The sequence below is a fragment of the Seriola aureovittata genome, chromosome 3 (genome assembly GCF_021018895.1).
Source record: "Seriola aureovittata isolate HTS-2021-v1 ecotype China chromosome 3, ASM2101889v1, whole genome shotgun sequence".
NCBI lineage: Eukaryota > Metazoa > Chordata > Actinopteri > Carangiformes > Carangidae > Seriola > Seriola aureovittata.
In genome coordinates this window covers 3,324,369-3,351,263 of record NC_079366.1, presented here as the reverse complement: position 1 = coordinate 3,351,263, position 26,895 = coordinate 3,324,369, and the positions used below count along the sequence as shown (strand labels likewise).

The 26,895-nt window shown below is 39.3% G+C and overlaps 1 protein-coding gene across 1 annotated transcript in view; it reads right to left on the bottom strand.

The window, feature by feature from the left end:
- The window catches only part of LOC130165963 (VPS10 domain-containing receptor SorCS1), a 169,733-nt gene that overhangs the window by 79,118 nt on the left and 63,720 nt on the right, over window positions 1-26,895 (bottom strand). Inside the window, 1 exon segment of the mRNA XM_056371164.1 lies at window positions 9,860-9,927. Coding sequence (XP_056227139.1) covers window positions 9,860-9,927 — 68 coding nt within the window.

The window sequence follows — 26,895 nt, the reverse complement described above, 5'->3', positions numbered from 1 at the left end:
ACCTGTTGAAATTAAAAGTCCCCCCTCAAGAATCAAGGTGAGACGGGATCCAGCACTGACATAATTATGTGCTCGATGCAGCAACATGAACCCCAGAGACCAGGGGCCACTGTGTGGTGACTTCAGCTGCTGTATTTATGATGCACACAAACAACACATCCTGAAACTCGAGCTATCACTGTCATGAGATATCACAGTGGAGTTTAAATTCAGATGGAAAAACCTTTTAGCAAACATCACTAAAAGCGTTTTTATGAGAGCAGTGAGAATTGAGCAAAAGAGTAAATTTACAGACCAGAAAATAATGTGTGCAGTACCTCTAATGACCACTAGAGTCTGGCTCCAACAGTGAGTCAGTCCCCATAGACTCCCATGTTAAAATGTCTGTTTACAGCCTGGTACAAAAACACTTTTGGTCTCTAGTACTAATTTCCTCCTTCACAACAGCTGTTTATATAACTCACCTGTTTACATTTCATTAAGGCTTAAAGTTCTGAATAATTGAGGGCGTGTCCACTTTGAGTGACAGGCGAGTAAGCGTATGCTTGCCACAAACCAGTATGCAGCAAAGTCTCGGCTCCACACATGCCCCACCTCTTTGAACATTTTTGGATTAGCTGGGAGTTAGGGGTGGAGTCAGATACTGCCAAGATGGCAACGACAAAGCAGCTCGCTCTGAACTTCAACACCGCTCTTTAGAGAATGGGTAACGTCACAGAGGCTACGTCCATCTTTATATGGCAGAAAGTCACCAAACATCCATAAAGCTGAGGGGAGATTCAGGTGATAGGTCTCTATAAGTGACATTGTAACATTGTTCTCACATATGCAACACATGATACATTTTTCGTGTAAAATGTCAGTTCTAGCTGCTTTAAGGTAACAAGGGACACACTGCCTGCGCTGCATGAGTGTGGCGGCTCCCGTCACGGCTCCCGTCGCTGAGCTGCTGTTGAGAAGCACGTGTGTGTGTGTGTGTGTGTGTGTGTGTGTGTGTGTGTGTGTGTTTGTTCACACTGGCTGCATTTCTGCTGTGTTACTGCTGAAGCTATGTCTCTCTACAAAAAGATTCCAGGCTGCTGGTATGTTGGATTTCTCTTCATTATAAATTTCTGATTCATCTTTGACAGAAATATCACTAAAATGTCACTGTCTCCACATGCAGTTGCTAAAATGGTTAAAAAATATATTTATATTTTTTTAAGTCTGATTCAGATTCAGCCTAGACATAGACTACTACACTGTATGTACGTATGGACAGATGGACAACCCAAAAAACAATAGGCCTCTGGCTCTGGCTGTCACTGTCCATCACAATATTATAAGGGAACATTTCAGTTGTGTATATGAGAACATTGTGTTTTCTTCAGTAGTGTAAGTAGAAGGTTTAACTAGAGTTTTTCAGTTGTGTATGTGAGAGTGCTTCAGTCGTGAATACATGTGAATGAGTTTGGTTTCATGTGTATATGCATGGTAATTCTAGTTAGAGTCTCTGATGGCTCCTCACAGAAACCCAAAGCATGAAAATCTTAAACATGCAGCAGAGACACAGCAGAATGCCTTATGTGACTTCAAATGAACTGACTGACTGATGGTTTTTTTTTTCTTCTTCTTTGCATGTAGCTGTTGAATCCAGTATAATGTATTTGTTTAAAGGGTTGTGAGTTTCCTGAGAGCTTTACAATTGAAATTTACAAACAGCCATGAAAATGCAGAAATATTCATGGCACCCTGGCAATTTTGACTCCTGTATTAGCCCTTTGAGATTTATTACGGGTTGGTTTCAACGTTGAACAAAAAACATTGCCACCAGGCGAACCTTTCCTGGATGAGTCCAGTATCATTTATCAGAAACCATCAACACCCAGGACCATGGGACAATGACATAAGGCTATTGATTTGCTCCTCAGAGGCCCCTGTCAAAGAACCACCTGATTTAGGGGCCAATGACTTATTTTTAGTGTCATAGCAACTTTAGACACGAACCAATAAAATGGCACAACCTCCAGCACATCCCAGAAAGGTGAAAGTTACATTAAATGGTTTGAATGATTCTGAATCAAAAGTGTCGTATGATTTGGAGCTCTGACTGCGCTGCTGTGATTTCATCCATTGTGTAGGATGTTGGTGCCACAGGGGCTGGAGGTAAGCCAATACTTTGCTCCACATGCTGGATTAAACCAGGGGGGAGTTAACGAAACATTGTACGAGCACACAAGAATGATATCATTCACATTATACTGATATGGCTCACCGACAAAAACGGATTCTGGATATGCTATTAGGACGATTGAGCTATTACCTATTATGTCTTGAAACACTTTTTGACTCACATACACACACTCAACCAAAAACCTAAATCTTGCTCGATTCAACCCCTCTTTTCACTCTCTCTCTCTCTGAAATGGATTAGAATTATGTGTATGAAATTTCAGGCATCTACTATATATTGACAGGCAGCTACTATGCGGCTTTTACGTTCTCTGTGTTTGATGAATTGTGGTTCGGTGGATGAGAGCTGCATGCATCTCGGATGGTTTACATGAGGTCATTCACTGAATGAAAGCACAGAAAGCAGCAGCAACACCGCTTGAGACTGCATGAACGGCAGCTGAGCTGAGTGGTCCACGATGAATTTATGTAACCCTCAGCACACTCTGACAGTATATCTTACAGTATATAGCAGCAGGCTAAATCATACCCTTCCCTCCCACATCCGCAAACCCTTTCCATCATGTTCCTGCCTGTCAGGTTCGGTGGCAAATGTCCATTCTTAAAGGGTCACCAGACTAGCGTCACCAGACTTAATACAGATCTCTTTTATTTTATTTTCAAATACAACCCAGCTGATTTAGAGTTGCCAAAAAATAAAAATAAATAAACATAAAGGTACTATATGTAAAAATGTGAAGCAATTTACATGTCTTAATTTCTTCTTTGTTGCCAGTGGTCGTTTTTGCATTTCATTTTCACTGAAAAAAATGTAAAAATGATGATGATGATGATGTTTTTGTTGGCTCTTGTACCAAAGGAACATGTTCCTTTACATCTGGATGATTAGTAGGCCTGGAGCGCTTCTGTAGCACCACAACGCTTATGGTGCTAACAATGTACAACAACGTTGTGACACATTTGACCTTTATCAGAAAACCTCCAGCTCCCGCGATTTGGAAATTCCACTTAATGATATTGCAATTTTGAAAGTTCTATTCTTTAGTTCATGCATTCATTAGCCATACCGCTTATCCTTTTAGGGTCTTTCAATAAGTGCATATCTTTTTTTTAACATGTGATCTTAGGAACCTGTTTTTACAATAGTGTTTTTGTGAAAAATTATAAAACGAGTAAAACCACATGTGACAAAGTATCGTATGGTACAGAAATGACTGTGTCTCAAAAACTAAAAGGTCTATATACAAGAGTTATTTCAAATTCTTGGTATCATCGGGTCAAAACAACTTCAATTTCAAAATAATGCACTTTGACCCCATGTAAATGCAATATTTAGCATGCCAGATTGTTAGCGTGCCGTATTGTTTAACTCGTATCCAGTTTTTCCCGCTGTGACTGTGTAGTGTGTTTTTGTGTGATGGGAGCCTCGTGTGCCCCACCTCTACGTCCCTCCTGACTGGCTGGATTTTGCGCGCCTCACCAGGGAAGTGGCGGCTGCTGGTTGGAGCATTACGGTTCTGTCCCCAGCCCCGTAACGACGTCTGATCTCTGTGTTTGCGCTGATCTTTTGTCTGGCTTATTGCGACGGCGTAAATATCGTAAATAGTTTCGGGTTTATCCTGGTGATTGAATAGATTCATTTTGTTAATACCACTGTATCTGTAGGGGTGAACTGCCATTTTATTTTCGAGGTATTTTCTCTCGTTTTTGCTTTATTCTACGGAGGTTTAGTCACTGTCATTTGTTTTCACCCCGGGATAGCTAGCACTTTTTGGGGGGAGATAGTTTCTTCTATTTGTTGTTTTGGCCTTGGTTCACCCTGAACTTTCAGTATTTGGTCATTGTTTTATTTATTTATAATAATAAATTACCTCATCGCCTTGCGATTCAGTGTGTGACCTCGGTTTTGGGGCCCAGGGCGGAAAAACCTCCTTATTCTTATGTTGCGCTCCCTTTGCCTTGACTGGGGCATAACACAGATGATATACAATATATGCATTCAAATACCACTGTAAATATTCATGCATTTATGCCTGGTAGCCTATAGATGTTTTTGTCATACAATCATCATTATCAACCTTTAACATTTTTCAACATTTTAACTGACTCACTTTGTACTTTTATCTGAGTAAATTTTTACAAGTAGTTTTACCTCTACTTGAGTAAAGTGTCTTACGCAACAGTACTTTTACTTTAGGAAAATGTTTCCACTCCTGTTTATTTCCCCCATTGGCTGAAAGTAATTTTGGCTACTGAACTTCAGTAGCATGACTGATGAAACAAGCCTTTGACTTTATTTAGATTATGACATTTGCAAGCCAGTCTATACTTCCAGAGTGCACTTTTTACGGTGTATTAGTTCATCATTTGCACTCAATAGCTCTTAATGAGAGGGGTTCAATTAAAAAGAGTAATGCATTTCATTTGTCACCCATGACATCTAATTGATATTTTAATGGAACACACAACCGCTGATACTTCACAAAGTCAGTGCCCCACGTCTTGTCTATGAAGTCGCCCGATTTAAGGATTCTCTCTGCTTTCTGGCTTTAAGAGAGATTGATGCACGTTTCCAAATACAAACTTAACTGTCCTTGGGCACAGGAATAATATTTTTAAATTTAAATTCTTTATTTTGTCAAAATTGCTTTCAATTGAATGAAGTGTATATTTATGAATGTTGTGTGATTTGAATTTATTAGTAACTTTAGTAACTTTGTGCACAGCTGCTGTTGGACTTTTACTTGCAGTTCTTGACTTTAACTTCACTTAATGCTGCAATTCATGAATTTTTAACATTCCTTCACTCCCAGCTTAAGTTTATGGATTTCATTTCACTTGTAGATGAAGTTTTTTCTGGACTCTTGCTTCATGTTTGCTGGTTTACTCCTTGCTGTGTGTCCGTGACAATTTGAGTATTCAAGTTTTGTAAATTATGTGTTTTTTAATAAAGGGGCAGTCGAGTCTACACCATGTGACCTGATTCTATCTTGCATCTGGGGGAAAAGGTTGGCATGGAAATTAACAAAACAAGCCATTCTGTATCTCTGCCAGAACTAGTAAATTGCCCGAGTCTGGCACTTGTGGTGAACTTTGTTGCACTTGGGCCAACGGTTGGATCGCACTTCAGCCGTATCTCTCAGCCCTCTCTCAGATTGGGCTGAGTCTTTGTCAGACTCCATCCACACCTATTGGTCCACGCTGCGGCAGTATCTCACATCTGACTACACCATGTCAGGCTCAGTGTTTTTGTTTGGGCACGTGCAAAAATTTGGCTGCATGTGGACTGATACTATTTTTTTAGCCGTGCCTTAGATAACTCACTGACTCCGTGGAACAATTCAATTTCCTTTATGCACCACCAGAAGCATGATGGGAATGTAGTTCCAAAAGGACCACTGACACTTTTCTGTATCCACTAATTGATATTTGGACTAGAAAATATAGAATATTAATGACAGGCCTAATCTATCCCTGAAAATAAAGATAGGCCTTCATGTGCATAGACATGTAGTGAATATTAACATGTGTTACTTACTGTGGATTCTGTTTGTTGGCCAAAAAAAAACCAACTATGAAGATATTAAAGGTCCTTTATTTTACACTTATATAAGTGTATAGTATAACTATAGAACCTAGACCTGCTTTATAACCAAAAAACACATGGAAATCTCACTTATGGAACCTTTAATATTGTTGCTGATGTAGCAACTTTCTCTCTAGATTTGGTGACTTTTCAGACCCTTTAATTACTTTTTTTTACTTTTTTAATTACGTTTTTTTTTGTTTTTTTCCAAAGAAACACCAAGTTAAACCTAGTGACACATTTGAGCAGACCTAATTCCTCTCCCTAGAGGAGCGTCACTAATATTTTCAGTGAATTCGTTTTCTGTTTTGACTGTGTTAAGTGGATGGAGGAGAGCAGCCGCACGTTCAGTGCCAATCAGCAGCCAGAGAGAGACATGAGCTGTGAAGGTGCATACCTCTTGACCAATCACTGATCAATATTGTTTGTCTCTAATGATTTTAGGACCTATAGGTACTTTCCATTATGAATAGTTGTAAAGACTGGATGTTAACTGTAAGAGAGGCAGGAACATACACAGATCTGTTATCTTCCTGCAGTCTTTCTCCTTCTCTCTCTCTGTATATTTATGAAGTGGAATAAAACTTAACAGAGTTTGATATAAGTTATGTAACCCATGTTGAAACGTTTTCATCTCCCAGGGATGTGTCTTTACCTCAATAAAGTGAATTCATATCTGTTTGTGCCTATTTGCATATTTTTGTAGACCTTGTATGCAGTTGCATAAGAAGCTAAAAATTTGCTTCATTTTTAGTCTAAGCACACGCAACCTAATACTTTGTTGGGGTTTGTTGGGTCTGAGCTGTTTTGTTGCCTAATGCTTCTGCACAAGTCTGGTTCTGGTTATTTCCAAATAAATTGTATTGGCCTGGCAAGCTAATGTAGTGTATCTGAGATTACTATCATTTGGAGCAGCCAGGCTGATTCTTTAAGACTATTTAAGCCCGTGATTCAAGTCTTAATCTGAGGCCCCAGCAGAGCTCACATGACTATAAGCCTGTGTATAAAAATTTTTAATAAATAATTAATTAAATCTTCCCAGAAAGCTTCTTTGCGTTCATATGTCATTTTGCCTGCAAGCTCACATATTGTCACAGGATTTCTAGGTATGAAAGTTTCAAGCTGTTACCTCATCCTGCAATTTGGAGCCACAACAGACAGAGGTGCCCAGTTCATCTTCAAACTCTCCCTGAGGAGTGCTGGATTTCCTGCAGACCAACTGGCCTTCTTCAGTTATCTGTTGCCTTTACAGACGTCACGATACTCGCCACCAATAACATACACATACATACACATTCTCCATAACAAATTCAATACCACAGCAAAAACAGAAAACAGAGGCCGCTGCACACACACGCATACACACACACATACACACACACACATACATACACACTCTTATAGTCAGTGTTCGAGCATTAGTTTAATTTGACTGACAAGGTGCAACTGTTGATTTCGACACTGTGTTTATACGACTGTAGCCTACTAATGTTGTGAGCACCCAGCTCACATTATGAGCTGTCGCTACGTTAGCCTAAACAAGCTAACTGTATAATAATAAGAACATTTCAGGACATCAATAGTCCAGTTCATGAGCCACTTCCTTTGGCTGAGGTGTTGTATAGCCTGATGGCAGTGGGGACGAAGGTTTGATATAAAATTAACTGAAACTCACTCGCCCTCAATTCTGTATACAGACTGGATGTCTGTCTTTGAGGAATGTTTCACTTCCCTGTGCTCGCTCCCTGTGTCATACGACATGGAAATTGAGCCGCTATCGGCGCAAACGCCTTGTCAACCTTCCTCGGTCACTGTTTTCACAAGTTTGAAAATAACCTTGGTGGTCCACTACATATGGTGGCCGTTGAGGGTGAGAAGTGTCCATTGTTTTACACGAGATTTTTTGGTCGTTTTGAGAGCACCATCCAGGTACTTGTGGTGCACTGCATGTTGCCAAACCTGTCGATGTGAATGCACTTATGCTGACAAATTAGCAAGTGTGAGTCTGGAACTACACAATGAGACACAGCAATGTTTTACTGTGCCTGTGTTGTTCTTCTCTTTGAGTTTGATGACTAGGACGCTTGTAGGGTTATTACGCTGTCCTCGTTAGTCCTGGACGAGTCACGCCTCCCGTACCTACCACGAAAACAAGTCCCATCACATTTTCAGAATTTTGACACCGACTTGACACCTAAATATCTGTTCTCGTGACATCCCTAGTTGCTTTGCTGCTCTATCTTCCTTGCTGTAAATTGCCCACTAATGTTCTGCACTCTCATTATCCTCTTTGCTCTCCCAAAATGCATGTCATCTATTCACTCATCTGTCTTTCTGTCAACCTGTCTGGTTATCCACATACACCTTTAATCATCCATCCATTACTAGAAGCTCTGTTTTCTTAGGGCATCAGATTTATAATACCGCAAATGTAATGTCAGTAGTAGATGCACCATTATGAGGGTAATGTGGTACCATCAGCATAGACACAGAGCAATAGCCTCACTTGAGCCTCTATGAGGCAAATGCAGTCATATAATGGTACATTTACCACAGCTGTGGGTGAGAGCTTAAGCCTTGAGGCAGCCTCTGTGGAAAAGTGTGTGTTGTTTGCTCCGTGAACCTGCTGCCTTTTTTTCTCCATGAAGGACAGAGGAGGAGAGAAACTACTAATACTTTCCTCAGATTAAAGTCATCCTGCATCAGTCAATATTCAAGTTACCTTTCAAGAGGGTAAAATAAATAAGCAGAAACAAACACAGATTTGTTCAAACAAGAGTAAGACAATAGAGTTCACTTAAAGGTTATTTGTTCGGTTTACAATTATGTGACTATGTTACAAAATCCTCAAAGTGTATGGGTTGACTGTTGTGACCTATTTTTTTCCGAACAATCTCATGATAAAATTTCAATACAGATTTTGCAAATGGTTTTATTACTATTACGACTGGTTATGGCAGGACAGGCAGCATTTTATGCATAATTCTGCCAGACATATATCGTCTCTTTTTAAACCACTAGAATTTAAGAACAGCCTTAAATAAACACTGAGCCTCTGATGGAGATTAAAAGCAGAAAAACATTTTTTTTTTTTACTAGTTTTGTCGCTCACTTAAATACTTTTAGTTTCACTCAAATCTTTGCACTTGTATTTTCCACTTTAGGTTTTATGCTTTCATCATATTGTATTTAAATTCAGTGCAAAACATCAGAGGGCTGCAGCTCTGATAAGTTCAAACAGATTCAGAATTTAATGAGTTGGAAAATAAATGTCATTCACTGGTAACATATGATCGTGCCAAATGTTACATTGGTGAAATTAGACTTTGGAAAAACTGTCACAAAACTCGTCTCATTTACATGCAATGCATAACAACAGTTGTCTTTTCAGCTTAAGAGATGAGTTTAAACATCATGAGGCTCATCAGTCCTTTCAACTTTATTTACTTTTTATTTTCACGGAGTTAATCTCTTCTCAACCTTGTTCCTCCTTCTGAGGTCTTTCCTAGACAGAGCTGTTCACGTCTGTGGTTCTACATTTCATAGGCAACAATAATAATGAAAAATATATTTCATAATGATAAGACTTTAGCAGATCACATTTGGTTAAGTCTTTCTTTCTGTGAGACGTTAATGCAGCCACATTCCTTCCTAGCAGGCATCTACCAAAATTACATCAGAATCGAGTCAGAAATGAGGCTGACACTCCAAGCAAGGCTGCACTGTGTTCAAGGCTGGTCAAGGTAATTTGCTGGATAACACTACCAGCTCCAGCGGCATTGATTAGTGGCTTTCATGTGAGGGATTTCTGGTGCCCACAGACATTAAAACCAATTGAGGGCAGTTAGCTACTCTGGCTTGTCATTTGAGAGATCTTTCTTTGACTGTTGCCTCTTTTTCAAGCCCCAAATGTTTCATTAATTCATATTATGAAATCCTTGTAAGTATTGGTATTCTTTATACCTAAGAGTCGTACTGAGAGCAGTCCAAACCACAGGATTAAAAACATCAGAAATGTATTGAAGTCCAGCAATGCTCTTTGACCAACATACTGTGCTTTTACAGAATTGTCATGAGGTTGGTGTTGTGTGATGGGCTTACCTCCATAATGAACTCTCAGTCACACTGTTGAGGTTGAAGTCAAATAGCTTGGTGAGCATCAAAATTACCTGCAGAACGAGACAAGCATTGCGATCAATACACAGGTCTGTTGATCCAATATCTGTTAAGCTGAACAGTATAAATGCAGAATTAAACAGGAAGCATACTCCTCCGATTTAGCATTGCACTGCATTCATTTATAAAAACGGATGCAGAGATATCATCTTTTTTTGTTCCATTAGCTAAAATGCAGCTCAACCACCGACAGTGCAGTCGATGATTGGAGTGTGTCATGGTAGTAGCTGCTAGCGTAGCCTCGAGTCCCTAGCCTAAAGCAGGGATGAGTGTGCTACAGAGGTCTTTTAACACTAGGACTGCCAGCATTCTAGCACCCCCTAAAGGCGCCACAACGGTATCCAAGACTGTCCTGTGTAATTACATTGTTTGGGATCACAAGCAGTTCTTGAAGTGGAAAAAATAAGTTCTAGTCCCCTTCTTCATAACTTGTCGTGTTGGGCGTGGGGCGTGGGGGTTAGATTACATTAAAGAATAATTGGCTAATAGTGACAAATAGTTTCTGTTGTACTTGGAAACTGTTGAATAGTTTGATATTGGTTTATTTAAAGGATAAAACTGTCATATAAATGTAGTGAAAAAAAAAAGACATCACAGAACATAGAGCAGGATTGGTAACGATCCTGTTCCAATTAATAGCGTTTTTCCATATCATTATTATGGGCATTGGGGCTTTGGGCTACAATGCTAAAATACAACACTTTTTTGTATGTTCTTTTTAGTATACTTTATTTTCTTTTAACTTGATACAAATCATGAATGAAATATCACTCTCGTGTGTTAGGTTTCCATTAGCGTAGCTTAGCATAAAGACTAGAAGCAGAGGAAAACAGTTAGCTGTAGCTAAAGACCCAGGACAATGTTATCAATGCTTCATAAATTAACTTGTAACCATACAATCAACTTAGTTTGCACGCGCCCTGAATAAAGTTAGTGAAAGAGAGCAATTACATTAAATCAGAAACAAATCAGAACAGAGACTTGTGAAAAGTCTGTTATTTAAGTTCATTTACATTTTAAATGACTGACGACAAGGCAAATAAAGTCTTGTCAGTCATTACTGCCAGCAGGGACTAATGTAGATAAGTAGAACGCATCCTGGTGAAGTGTAACAGAGAAGAAAAGTGTGATCTATGCCCATGTGTGATCCTCCTACTTATGGCACACTTCAGAAAGAAACCTGAGGGACTCGTTTTGCAGTCAGATGTAAGTGTGAAATTATTATAGTTTGAAGCTTTTGAAAACTGTATTGGTATGATCTCAGTTGAGCTGAGGGCAATGACTGCATCAATTTTGAATGTATTTTTTCTCAGTCAGGAAGTGCCAGTGTACTTTCGACTCTCAACACCTAAAAGACTGTCAGAGACCAATTGTCTTATACGTTTTGTTTTTTTTTAATCTGGTGTAAAGCATTGCTAAGACCAAGACTACACGACGAGAATGTATTACATAAGAGTTTTACATGTGGATATGATTATGTTGAAGGCAACAGAATAAACATTCTAAAGCAGGACATCCCTTACAGAAAACACACATGGATTTCATTTCATTTCATTGAAAATTAATATTTGAAAACACTTGGAAAATCTGCAGAATTTGTGACATGTTACAACACATGGTAACATCTTTTCCACATGTGCGCTACACTACATATTACAGAATGTGGTACCATGTGACACATGTGATCAATAGGAAACACATGTGTGGAACACATGGTAAATTCATGTGGTTTTTCTGTAAGGGATGCTACATTATACTGGAGTGTATTGCACCAGTATAAAACAAATTTTTAACACGCTGAAGTCCAATTTCGCAGTTTCCAATTAAAATCCCTTCTCCATGATTTTTGAGTTAAAAAGGTAAGTCGTATAAATCGTATTGCAATTATTTTGTTTTATTTTTCAGTGGAAAATGTTTTCACTTACAAAATATTAAAATTATGTTTGAAGTGATTTTTGCTGGGGTCTGCACTCTTACATCTGGAGAATATAATTCATATCTCTGTAACATCACAATGCTTCACTAATGATGGTATGTTGTGAGACACAAAAACTGCAGCTATTTGAACTGGACTGAACTGGACATGTTTGAATATATGTACGAGGTTTGCTGTACCTTTGACCATCATTCATTTATTTATTGGTGGGGGTGTTGATCCACATGATAATGAGACAAGTTTCAGACAAGAAATAATTTTGCTGTGGAAAACAGAGTCATAGGGATGTATGAGTTACCAGCCAGTAGTGATGTAGATGCATGGACATGGCCCTGGTTATAGATGCCTTTAATTAGAGCTCATGACCAGACCAACAATAGCAGCAGCAATATGGGACAGCTACTGAAGAATATTTGAAACCACAACTAACGTGCCAATGTTTTAGTAATCCACAGAGACAGAATACATATCAGAATATTTAGTGATTTTCTTGTCACTTTATGGTGCTTAGACCATTCCTTACATTGGAACAATTTAGTTTGTTTAGAGAATGGCAGTATTACTACACACTGGAGCCTCTAGGCAATGGTCTGATATGTAAAACAGCTGTGTAGCCAGACAGTTTTCACAAATAAAATGTTTATAATGTATAAGTGGTCTAAAAGCACTGTGAAGCAGCAAAATACACTAAATATGGTGTGTTCTGCTGTGAATACTAAAAATGTTGCATCGGTGTGTTTTGTTTGATGTTATTGTTGTCCTTCCAAGCCGGGGCTGGTCGGGAAATATCCACCCTGAGGAGCTGCTGCCTAAGGTTATGTTCATGCAGCTATATCACTACCCAGTAACTCATGCATCTTGTGACAAAAAAAATGTATCCCTGTAACTGTTATGGCCCTACATTTACATTGCAGAGACACTTTCTGGTTCAACTTGCCTGCACAACTGAAATGATAATGCAAAACAATTAAGAGACTAATTTTTTTTTTTTTTTCATATTTCGCTGTTTATATATTGGAAATGCAAATGATAAACTTGTCTTGCACAGCCTGATGATTCTGCTCTCTCTTTTAGGGCAGCTGTGAGCACAGTTTTTTGTTTTTATTACGTTTTTTTTATGTGTTTTTGTGATTTCAGATGTTTCATCTGAATCAACCAAGTGGCACCAAGACAGCAAATGGAAAGGTACATGAGAAGAACACCTCAGTGATCTCTCACATCTCCTCTCCACCTCCTCAGGTGATTAATGGACTTTGAATGGCTTTGAGCGTGAGTCATATGCAAAAGTTGAGGACTCATCTGTTCCCACTATGTGAATGGAAAGTTGTGTGATTATCCTGAAAACTTTAATTTAAATTAATCTGTCATGTTAATATGAGATTGTTCAGAGTAGATCTCTATCCCAGGAGTTATTCAGAAAAAGCAAATACACCTCAGGTTCTGAAAGCCATTTGTAAAACTGTATTGAATTTTAATAAAAGTTTAGATTTGTTGCAGACATGACTTTTTTAATTTAACATGTAAAGATAATCTAATGCAATGTTGATGAACACTTCAAAATATGCATCATTTGCAAAGCAAAGCAAAACACAAAAATCAACTATAAAAACATTCTCCAAAAACATCTTGTATTGTGAGGTTTTAACAGCTGTTTTAGTGGCAACTGTAGTTGCAAGGAAACTACTGTAATTTCATTAAAATTCAATAAGACAATCTAGATTGTTATGATATACATAATATACAAAAGAAATCTGTCAGATTTCATGGATTTGTATTTTGTAATATATTAAAATTATTATTAAGTTATCAACAATACCAATATGACAGTGGGAGATGGACAGGAGAGTCAGGGAGACCCTTGTAGCTGTGTAGTTAGGACATTTCTTCTCTCTTTCATCTTTAGTATTGGCTTTAGACAGTCTACAACTGGCAGAGGATCATCGTTTTTTTCACTCAGGTGCACTCGCTGTCCTAACCTGAGCCTCCCGGGATGAAATCTGAATGGTAGCAAACTAACGGTTTTTTAGGCAGCAAACTAATGTAAACAAGTATACCCAGGCAGTCGGAAGGAGAGAAAATAGGTGAAATGTGGAGGGAAGTGATGCAAATAAAGTAACCTGACAGTCTGCAATGGACGCCACATGACAATATTCACAACAATCAAATGGACAGACACTTCATGACCACTTCAATAGTAGAAAGCCGCCATTGTTACACTGGTCTTGCAAGTAAATCTGAATGAATTACAATTCTCAAGGTTACTGCAAAATGACGTGAATGGTTCAATTGTGGAGAATCTAACTAATGTAATGATGTATAGCATGGCAATATTGACAAAAGCTTATGAATTTACATTTTTGTGCGTGTTATGATGCAACTAAGCAAAAACTTAAAAAAATCATACACTGGTCACTGGTGACAAGATTGTTAAAACTGTTATATTTCATCTCTTATCAATGTACTTTGATTAGTTATAATTTTGTGAGTAAGATAATTCAGTGTCTTTGTGTAAGATGAGTTGTTAGTGTCTTGAAATGGAGTTGTATCTCTGACAGAATGAAACATTTCATTTCAACAGCAGCGATCTAAACCCATGCCACAGCTTCCGAAAGCTCTAATAAGGTTTCCTCCATGCATAGTACCATACATTGCATTACCTGATGTGATTCCCTCTAATTATTCCAAACTCATTACTAAATCATATCAGATTGATTCTAAACACTCCACTGTAAATATTCCTTATTCCATTAACCACCTCAAGGTGTATGGGATGAGGGAAAGTGGGTCAGCTGAAGTCTTCAGGGAAAAACAGAGGCAGAAACATCACATTTTGCTTGGAGCATAAAAGAAGTAAAGCAGCACGGAAACTCACAATCTATTTACTTTGTGACTGGAGGTGTATTAAAATGGATAAAACTCAGAAGAAGCAGAAGAGGCAAAAAAAAATCTTCACAAGGAATACGACAGTTTCAGTTTAATATAGTCTTTAACAGTTGTGTTGTGCCCTTACTTTTCTTGCGCAGGAGCTATGTTTCATTTTGATAATGCTGAGTGAAAATCCCCAAGGACACTATGCAGCAACTTTGTCATCTAATGACCCCTGTGCAATCCTCAACACGATAGTCAGGTGGGTGAATAGGAGATGTTACCGATTTAAAGACTTCTATTCACATAATGTATTGCTTGTGATGTGGTGGAAAATACTTATCTCTGACTTTACTATTGGGAAAACGGATACATGTTCAACGCAGGTGATGCACACAGATATTTCCCAGTGCGTGAAGTAAAATAAACAACCTCCGCCTATACAATTTATTTTATTATTTTTTTTGCCTTTAAGTCATATGCCATGCTGCGCACAGCCAATACCCAACTGTTTCCCCTTGGCCTGGCTGCCTTTGATACCTCCACTGTTATTGAGGCAGCAGCCAGGGCACTGTATGACTTGTGTGACTTTGTGAAACAGTTCCATCAGCATGGGGTTCCTGTGAGTACAAGCAGAACAGATGCACCTTGGGTAGTGGAATTACATTGCGAGGTTGGGGCTCCTGTGATCAGGCTTATTAAGTATGCACTAACATCTGCAGCCCCCAAAACACTGGAAAATGCGTGGTGCACTCGGCCGACCTGTGGCTGGCGGGGTTTTGGAGTGTTGTTGAGGATGTGCTGTTGAAAATAACCAACGACTGGTAAAAAGGAATTGATTAAGAGCGATTCAGGAAGTAGCCGGGCGTTTTCAGCGTGGGGAGAATTAGCCTGGGGAATGAATAACCTTAAATGTCCGGACTAGACCTTTGCATGCTAATGACTGACCAAGTCCATTTAGCTGCCCAGCTGGAGGCTGAATTCACACTCGCACCACGCAGCTTCTCCTCTTTTTTCTGTATTCCCTCGCTTTCTTGTTCACCCTCTTATTTCTCTCTCCCATCTCAACATCATTTTCTCCTGCGAGTCTACATGTGTGTGTGTCAGTACGTGCGATAGAGGGGTGAAGGTGAGGGTAATGGTGCAATTATGTTTTTAACATTTCTGAGCCACTCTGCTGTGTGTTTGTGTGCCTGTGTGCCCCTGTGTGTGTGTGTTTGTATGCCTGTGTGCCTGTGTGTGTGTGTGTGTGTGGGTCAGTGTATTCTTCTGGATGTAGGTGAAGGCGAGGTAGCAGTTATGCTTTGCTCTGAGTTTCCCCTTGTGACGAGTGTGCATGTTTGTGTGTGTATATTTTCTAGGTGCAAACAATGAGAGGTAGCGCTCTGGCTCCAGATTGTGGATAAAGTCCTCTGAAAGGCTGAGCTATAAGCCGGGTGACTTGGCTTCATTAGTTGAAGGGCAGTGTGCATACGGACCCTTCTGTCTGCCACATATGGAGACTATGTGGGCAGTCATCAGTGAGTGGCCCTGTCAGATGGGCTCCCACTGGAAAGTGCATATGCTCCATCACTGACCATGCCAATTAGGCCTGCAGGCTTCTCCTACTGTAAATACTACGATGAGGCCAGGCTCCCTCCACAAGGGCCAGCACAGACGGCCTCTGGACAGACACACACTCACTTCTGACATGTATAGAGATGTGCACAGGAGCGTGAAGGCCTCAGAATGAGACAGGACGTAGCTGGTGGTTGTGTTACAGTTTGAGAATAGAGATACAGTAATTAACAGATGCTTTACAACACGACAGTTAGAAGGTCCATAATAGATTATACTGTATATCTGCCAACATTTGTTACAATAGTAAGTCAAAATGTTAGTATGTGTTTGTCTGATGTCATCCACTGATGAAACAGTGGCTGCTTTAAGCCAGTGTTACACTTTCCTCATCTGTAAGTACGCGAGGGTTCACGTGATGTAAATTCCGTGGCCATTATGCTACAAGGATACCGACTGAGCGTGAGCTGGAAAAGGTCCACAGCTACCCTCACCTCTACAATTCACATTTGAAAGAATAAATACTGCAGGCAAAGCAGCTCTCCTTCTTCTTGCATTGTGGCATTTTGATTTGATTCGTAGTGCACATGCGTGGAATACACAGACGGTGCTTGTTCCATGGAGTTTAAATCTAGGACAGTGTAGGAGCGACCCCGTGGGTCGCCTGGTAGAGCGCATACCATTTAGGCTCAGTCCTTACCAACAGTCCAACAGTCCTTAAGTGACTGTTTGGCTCTTGGTCACCTCCCTGACCAAGGTCCTTCTCGTCCGGTTACTCAGTTTGGCCAGACAGGAAACTGTAGGAGGCGTCCTTGTGGTTCCACACTTATTCCATTCCACAACTTTTGAAGCCAATGTGCTCCTGTGAACACTGAAAGCTTTAGAAATGGTTTTTCACCATGGCTGTGATATATGCCTCACCACAGTTTCATTATGAGGGACTACAGAGAGCTCCTTGGACTGTAATGGCTTGTTTTTTTTTCTTCCTGACATGCTGTGTGAATTGTTAGTGCCCTTCTAAACTATGTCCAGTCACTTCAATTTGCCACAGATGGACCGTAATCAAGTTCTAGACACTTCTCAAGGATAATTAAAGCAAACAGGAAACACCTGACCACAATTTGAAGCCACAACAGAGAGTCTGAAAAATGAGAGATTCCAGTTTTAGATTTTTAAGAAATTTGTTAATTACTGCTTACAGATGCACTCAGTAGGATGAACTCAACTCCGTAGGAAAATTTCCTAAGTTGTTACCATCTTACTTTTCTTTTGCAAAGCTTTTTGAATTGACTGAATTGGTGCGATATAAATGGAATAGCTTTGGTGATGTACTGATACACTGTATGCATCTTTTATCATCCACTGCACATATGTGACTAAGCTCCTGGGGCTGAGACCTACGTCTCATGCTCCATGGTTTTGCCTGCCCTGTGCCATCTGTACCGCACCGTGGAGGTCTCAGATGAGGACCCAGCCTACGTGGAGAGGTTCAAGACTGCCTTTAAAAAGGATCTACGCGAACGGCAAGCTGACATCAGTAACGGATGGATCAAGATGGTGTGTTTCTTGGACTATAATATCTACGAAGAGGGGAGAGAGATAAAGTGTGGACTACTGAGCTACTCCAGCGCCCTCAGAGGAGCCAATAAGAAGAACCGAGGTCGAAGGGACTGTTATTGTTGACTGCTGGTGTATATGTTTAATGAAATGAAACCGTTTTGCTCTGAATTTGAAATTGCACTGAGTGTTAAACCGTTGATCTGTGAGACCTGTGTTTATTTTGACATGTAAGATACTGGGGAAATAGTGTTGAGGTCAAAGAGCCAGTTAAACTATTGTTAGGTTATAATTGTGGCCTGAGATGCTCTTTATGTCCAATGCAATGAAAATGTTACGCCATATATTTTAAAGTGCTGGTCTATGTTGCCTTACTATTCTTAGTTAAGTTTAAGTTAAGCTTTAGTTTAGTAATCTATTTATTTATTGTTGGCCTCTAAAATAAGAAGTCATTTAGACTTTATAGTTAGTTATATTGTTGATGTTAAAATGTACTATATTTTAATTTATTATATATGTATATATTTTAATGATTTTACTTTATTCATTTTAATACCCACTGCCAAGAGGATGGCTGCCAGACTTAATTTTATTGTGTATTTCAATGCAATGACAATAAAAAAAACTATAGTGGAAATTGTCACCCTCATTGCATTGCAATCCTTAATGTCAGTCAAGAAAGAGGAAGCTGGCTAGTGCACATGACCTTGTGATGGTGTGCCAAATAAAAATAATGACAAGGCTTGTCATTATTGTATCATGGACAATCTTACTTTGGCATGTGATCTACTTTTCAGATACTTTTCATACATATTGCGTCATTAAAAGGTGCTATCTCTATATATTTAATTTCAAGACTTGGGTCACTGCTAACCAGCTAGCCCACTGACTGCAGCTGAAGACACCAGTCCTTGTTCTGCTCTGCAGCCTCGGCGAGTTTTGGCATAGCGGCGCATGCGCCAGTTCTACACCTGAGCAGAACAAGAAATAGCGTCACCAGGTGCAGTTCCAGATGCTGATGGAGTTACGGTCTGTCCGTGGAACAGGAGACCTGCTGCACACAGGGAAACATGAGGCGGGACGAACTTTGGCAGAGATTGAACTTTCAAATTGAAGTACTTACATTATCGCACATCATAAATAAATAATAGTGATGTCCCAACGATGCTCAAAGAATTGGCAAAGAATATCAGGGAGCGGACAAACTTTGGAAAGAAGCATCAGAGCGGCAGAAGGATATGAATCACAACTTCAGAATAAAATCAGTGGAAACAGGATGCAGGGATTTGAGAGTCTGGCCTTTGAGTTGAACACAATGAGTCTTGCGATCGAGAGTTCAACTAAATCTGTGGAGAGACCTGTGTTTCACATCGTGGATCGTGACTCAACCTAAACAGATTGTGATATGATCTTTTTCAGATACTAACTCAACATTTTGAGATACTAAGTCATTATTTTGGTAAAGTTTTTCATTATTTTTTAGATATTAACTCATTATAACATTTCTTTTTTCATCTCTATGGTGGAAATCTATATTTTAGGAGGTTTCTAAACATATGATGAAAACATACAGCGTTAGTCATCCTCAGCCTCAGCTCTGGGTGAACATCAGCAATAACTGTGTTTGAGCAAAGCTTTAGGTTTTTAAAAATATCTCCCCATTATTTTCCTTTAATCAAAAGTATGTCTTTGCTGCTAGCAAACACTGTTATCTCCTGTACTGTTTGGTAATTGTCCTTGGATGGAGGAGAGAAAATATCAACATGGATCAAAATTCCCAAACATGCATAGACAAACAACAATTACCATTTCCTGGGGCACAAGAAGAAAGAATAAACAAATATGAAATGCAGAGTATTAGCACACATTCTGAAGCTCCCAAAAAAGGGGAAATGTGCTGGGTTCATGTTCTGCGGGGCATTATGAACTATTTGTTTTTCTCACATCTCATTCTTGTAATCACGTGAGACCAGATTTCTCCAGGGGCCAGATCTTTTTGCGCTGTTTCATTACTGGAGAAAACAACAAAACGATCCGAGCACAGATGACGATGCATATTCAGAGACACAAATATAGCGCTCTGCACACAGATGTATTTAGTAAAACTGTTCTGTAGTTTACTGTTAATCAGTGAATTCATTCTGTAATGAAAAGTCAGAGAGGAAGAAACCAGTGCAGTACACGTATAATGATGTAAACAAGTTTCACTTGCCAACATTTCCAGATACCTTACACTGTCAGGCTCCAGGGGGATCAGTGAGCCAGGAACGTTCCTCTCTGTGGACTAGCCTGTCACATCTTCCTTTGGAAGATTCACCACTTGTGCCTATTGCTAATATAAAAGTGAAACATACCTGGGAAACAGGGGTTTCAGCTGCTTGTCACATATCTAAAAATAATATATCTTCATTGAGATCAAAATTAATCAAGGTCTGTCAGGTGTATGTCCCAGGGAGGTTATATATGCCGTGGCATAGTAATGTTCAGCAAACTGGGGCTGCTTATAATCAGCAAATAATCAGTCTTCTGTGGCCTCATTTAGCCTTCTTTCTTTTTCTTTCTTTCTTTCTTTCTTTCTTTCAGTCTTCATTAGAAAATGCAGCAGCTGTAGAAAACTATATTTTAAACATGCAGCCACAATGTAGAGTGTGTTGTGTTTTGCCGTTAATGATTAAAATCGCATCCCTCCGTTTTTTTCATGTGATAACGGAAAACACATACAATTTCTATTTTCGATTCCACTGGAGCAGATTATTTTTGGATGTGTGATGTTTGCAGAGATGCTCCTAGAATACTGAACAAGTCTGGAGCTTTTGTGACTACCTGCAGTTTCATGTTCTGCTTGTTTGATCCATGCAGACCTGTCACCTTTGTTTTGTTTGTTTTTTGACAATGACGCGGACTCAGGATTCAAAGCGAGTATTTCCTTGATTTCGAGCCATTTGCTGCTTTTAATTGGTTGTTAACCCACTTTGCAACTTGTAGATTTTTCTTCTCCAGTGTCTGGGATGGATTCTGTATGAATATTATTGCAATTAAGTGGCCGATCTTTCAAGTGTGGAGCTGCTAATGCATTTCAAGACATGAAAGGCTTAGGGAGGACATTGAGGGGCTACTTACTGCTAATAAGCATTAGTATGGAGAGAAGAGATTAAATGTACATGTCTACATATCATTAGTGTTTTTACTATGTGTACACTTGCGTTTTGCCATAAATAATGTACATGAGGAAAATATGTAAACATATTCATGGAGATCTATGTGCGTGTGTGTGTGTGTGTGTGTGTATATACATATATATATATATATATACACACACATATTGTGAAAAGGGGGCTGTGAAAAGCATAATTCAATCTGAGCCTGTCACATACAAACATTCTGCTTTAACAGACATATTTTACTCTCACATACTTTAGACACACTCTACTCACATGTCTGTATTACTATATCACTCGTGTCTATATTTAAACACATTCATATTTTCCCTCTCAAATATCTGCATATGAGACATTTATATTCATATCTTACAGTGCATTGGACAAATTCTACAGATTTGCGAGAGAGACGGTCTGGGGACATTTGCGGTCACATTCAAACTTAATATGTAATGCCGTCTGGATCTGTGGTAATCTCAAGATTTGTTGAATACGCAAGAAGCAGGGAAAAAGTCAACACACTGAAGCCCTGGTATGGACGTCTTCATTTATCTGCTGACTTCTTATGAAAGCAGACAAACCAGACCTGAGAACAGTCACGTCCTGTTGCCTCCATCTGTCTTGATATCAAGGCAGACCATAATATATCAGAATATCCTCTGAGTGCTCCAGCTGCTTGGTGTAGCTCTTATGTTTAGCTTATGAACTGGACAAGAACATACACCAGCCAATAAGAACACGGTAAATGACCTGTCTTTTTTTTTTTCTACTATCCTCTCAAATATCCAGCCCAGGGCTGCAGGCGGATAAACAAGTTGCTCCTCTTCTGTTGCATTTGTGAAAAGGTGTTTTTTTTTTTTTTCTTTCTTCTGTGTGATTAGTTTTTTGCACCTTATTTTTTTTTTTTTTTGCACTTGCCCTTAAAGTGATAGATCGTAAATAGTTTTCTCTTGTCACCACTTTTTCTTGCAGTCAAACAGCCTTTTACTTTGAAACTTTTGTAAACCGTAGTAATACAGCACAGGCGCACCTATGGCGTATACTTTGTCATGGTCTCAGCCTGGAGGCTCCAGGGTTTTGGTTTTTTGGACTTTCTTGATTTAATTTTCTGTGTTTTGGGTTTCTGTTCTGGGGTTTGAGTATTTCTGGTTTGGGTATTTCTAGTCTAGTTTAGTCTTCCCTGTCTTGTGCTCTGTTTCCCCGTGCACTTCCTGTTTTATTTTGTAATTTGTTTCCTTGTGTGTCTCAGTGTTTTTGCTTCCTGTCTTGGTCCTGTTTTCTGTGTGGTGATTGTCTGTGTTTCACCTGTGTTCAATCACCCTTGCCTCCCTTGTCTATATAGTCTTTGTGCTCCCCTTTGTCTGTGTCGGTTCGTCTGTTTATCTCTGGGTTTGTCATCATCTGGTCGCGTTGCCTGTTCATGTCTGCTTCGTCCCCAAGCTGTTCATGTCCGGTTCGTCCTCAGTCTGTTCATGTTGCCTGTTGTCATCCCCTGTGCTTCTCGAGTTTTGGCCTGCTGTTCCTTGTGGTTCCCTGTGCTTGTTTTTTTAAGCTCTTTTGTTTAATAAACCTGTCTGCACCGTCTCCCAAGTGTTGGCTGCATTTTGGGTCCAGCTGAACCCTGACTACCCTGACAGTTGTGACACACTTTATTTCTCCACTGATCAGCTGTTTGAGTTAGCTGAGCGTACGTACGTGCACTCGGGTGAAAAATTGTAGTTCCAAAGGAAAGGGGTGTTCCACGGCAAGATAATGTGGTGAACATATTCAAACTAAAGCATACACTTCAACTCATATTATTTTTTCTGTGGGCATTTTTTTTTTTTAAAGTGTCTAAAATATGTTTGTTTTTTTTGCGGATGACCGCAGCAGCAAATCGCTCAGCTTCTGTCCTGGTGCTCCTGTTGCTTCTTTAAACTGGGACCTGATCTGAATCCACTGCAGGTAATACACTGACTATAGAGCAGTACCTCATACAACACCACATCAAATAACCTCAACTATCACTTTAATGTCCGTTTTCATTTCCTTAAATGTCATGTATGTATGTGAAAATGAAAAAGCTTAACTCTTCATTCAAATATTGTATTTGTTAATTAATACATTCTTATCTTCAATACATATTCTTTCAAATGTTAAATTGGCTACCCATTACCTGTGGGTATAACTGTTATTATTTATATATACATATTAATTTTTTTCTCATATACTGTTATTATAACTGTTATTATTTTCACTGTTACAATTAACAATGAACAGTGTTTAATGATGGTCTGAATGAATGGTCTCTCGACCTTACCCTGTAAAGTGCCGTGAGATAATGTGCATTATGATTTGGCACTATACGTTTAAAACTGAATTGAATTGAATTAAATTAGTGTATCTGAATGCGACAGTATATGTACTTGAGAGTGAAAAAAGATGTATGTGAAAGGAGAAAGTTTATACGCGAGATGCCCAGAATGACATATGGCTTGTATGGCCTCCATTATTTGCCTATGTGCTTGTAAAAGTGTAGCCTGTGAATCACTTTAAAAGCTCTAAAGGAGTGATATGCTTAAAAAGAAAGTATATAAAGGTAATAAATCACTGTTCAACACTTTGTCATAAGGGAGTGATAACACCGAACACAATTATTGAAAAGAAATTCACGGACACTTGTCCTTTGATAAGAGACAGAACATCATTCCAGGTGCGTAATACTCCCCCTGAGTGCTGAGCGAAAAGCTGAACAACAGCAATCCTGTTTAACTTCAAAACTGGGTTACTCACCTAGTAAAAGTAAATGATGTTTGAGAGAAACAGCTTCTCTCTTTTCTGATCATTTGAACAAGCAAACTGAATATATGAATTTTAATCAGATATATCAATTTTGCTGATACCCTGGGATCTTTATCCACATGCGGTAACAAATAATAACTGCGGATTCACGTGCCATCAACTTCTTTGAAGTTTGCGAGGGCTGCTGAAGGCTCTGCCTCGCCCCAGAGACAGACGTATTTGTCCCCAAGCTGTGTGATAAAGTAGAATCAGGAGTTCTAATGTGATTAAGAGAGAGTACATGCTGTGGAGAGGCAGCTGGAACCTCCAAAATAAAGTCAGGAAGATCTCTGTCATGTCACCATTTTCTTACTTACTTTGAAATCTGCATGTACACAGGTGGACGAGGATAAATCGAATGAGAGGAATCTTGCTGCCAAAGTAGCTTAATTATTCAAATTGGCGTTGTCAGGAGTACCACTGGTTGGCTAATTGTTAAACAGGCCTATAAAGGAATTTACAATAACATCATCCCCAGCCAATATGCTGTGATAACAGAAGGAAAAAAGAATTTGTCAACTTTCTCAAAGAGAATTAAGGCTGATTTATTTTGCTTAATTTCATCCAGTTCAGACGCTTCGGGATCGGGTATCTGTTGCCTAAGGCGAAGCTAGATTAAAAGAAGTCCCCTCAGGACCTGCCTGGAGAGCAAATGATGGTGGTAACTAACAAGCTCTTATGCTCCCTCCCATCCCTCCCTTTGTTCCTATTATTCTGAATTAAACATTCCCTATTCTCATCATTTGCATTTGATTAAAGGTGATTAAACAAGACTGTGATGGAAAAAAAAAAAGGAAGCACTTCACATGCTACAGCTTAATCAACACGCATAACAATTCAGAACTGACACTGACCCTCTTTTGTTGTTTGCCTACTTCTCTTCTGTATCATCAAACACTGTACATTTCTCTCGCAAATGCTAGCATTACACATGCAATTCATTTGTGTGGAACATCAGTATTAAGAGAGACTGACGGTGTTTGAAGTGAAGATAGGGCATTAGATGATAAGACAAAAGACAAACAGGCTTTTCAGGAAGGACAACTGACACGTCTGTTCAGGCGTAGTCGTCGTACAGGAAGGTAAATTGTAATCACGCTGGTCATGACCTTGTCTCAACATCACAGTAATTACGCGATCAAGTGCCATCCCCCCCTGGAGCCTGGAAGATCCCTTATTTTTAATTTTTTAGTCCAGCTGTGGCTGCAGAGGTAGAGCAGACAGTCCACAACTCAGAAGGTCAGGAGTTCGATTCCCAGCTAATAAAAAGATCACGTATAGAAAAATTCAATGGAACATGTGGCAAAAAAAAAAAGGAAGGAAGCACATGTGGACAGAAATGACAAGAGGAACAAGAGGGGAAATAATAAATAACTAATACATGCAGAAAAGCAGAATGGTATCAAGCCAAAAAAAAGCAATGTGCAGCGTGATCCCTGGGGTTTTATTTTTCCTGGGGGTTGGTGAACATCTCGGGGGCAGTACCCGTCCTCTCCCTTGGAGAACTAAGTAATATTCTGTAGAACTTTTTAATTACTTCATCTTTACTCACAAAAATCACATATCACCATTAAATCATTAAACGGAACAATATCTAAACCTAATGGTGTTATTAATTACCAAAATATGAATTTCATATTCGCACATTTTCATTCAAAGCCTTCAACATTGATCAAACAACATAATTATTTCCTAACACTAAGAACAAGTTATTGTAGATTACACAGCAGTCCTTTGATAATAATACTAATAACACTACTACTAATAATAATAATGATAATAATGAATAATGACACTTTTGTGACGGTTCTGTTACCTTGTATGAAGAATGCTGAGAGTATGGTCACATGGCAGATACTGCCTTAACTGATTTTACATCACCAGCAGTGAAAGCAACATGGATAACAAATTACAAGCGTTACTGACCTTGTTGTTTTTGCAAGCAGCTGTTGTTCTGTTAAATTCTGCTTTTTAACACTGCAGCTGTCTATGTTGTTCCTCATTTGTAGTATTAGTAGTATAGCAGTAGTGTAGTATCGTGTAACTAATCAACTGCAGAGCAGACGATCTGCTTCCTGCTCACACCAGAATGGCCATGTATGTATTCGTTTTAAGGTGTGTTGGTATGGACAGAAATCGTTTCTGATCCGCAGCTAAAATGGTCATCTGGACAAAGATCGCTTTCATTTTAAAACGCAGTTTTTAAATGAAAATGCAGTAGTGTGGACGTAGCCAGAGAAAGAGGCGGGAACACTAGAGTGTGTGTGAGACAGAGTTACTTTTTCTATGAGAAAGAAAAAAGAAAAAAATTAAACACCAATGTAATGGATAAAGTCTTATTGTTACAAAATGTAGATTTTGGTTGTTGACTCCCACTTTACCTTGAGTCCATTTGTTGATCCTCTGGAGCTGACCATTTGACTCGTGGTCTGGTCATGCATCTCTCTGACTCTCTGCTAAAAGCTGGTCTGTTTTTGAAAGAAAGATCCTTTGTCTCTGATTTCTATTCATTTCATTGTTTGATGGCGAGTGTGCCGGAACAGTAAATCCCTTTGGGTCCATAAACTTTGCATGTCCTTACTATGAACTCCTTAATATCTTGTGACTGATGCCAGGCCAGGGATGTCGGCTACAGGAGCAAGGAATCAGATTACATATGCTGCTCACAAACTAATCTACAGATCACCCAAAGCGTGTGCAGCAGCTGCTGGTTTCAAAAGATTAGTCAATTAATTGGTTCTTAATCATTTAATCAGGATATTTTAACAGGAATCATTCAGTCAGGAAGGTCAAAACCAAACTGCCAGACATTACTTGAGTTGGGTTGAGTTGAGTTGGTGGTGGCATTCGGTCCATCTCTTCATGATACCTGACCAGGAATTCAACCCAGCCCACACAGGAAGTTCAGGCCAAGGCCAGGCTGTCGACGCTGAGCCAGCCGTGGCCTTGGCTGCAGTGTGCATGTACAAGCTGAGGCAGAAGGCATGGTGACTCCCCTAATATAGGAACAAATCCAAGGACAAATGAGCGAACTTGGCAGGATTGAAAGTGAAAGGAAAGCGGACAAA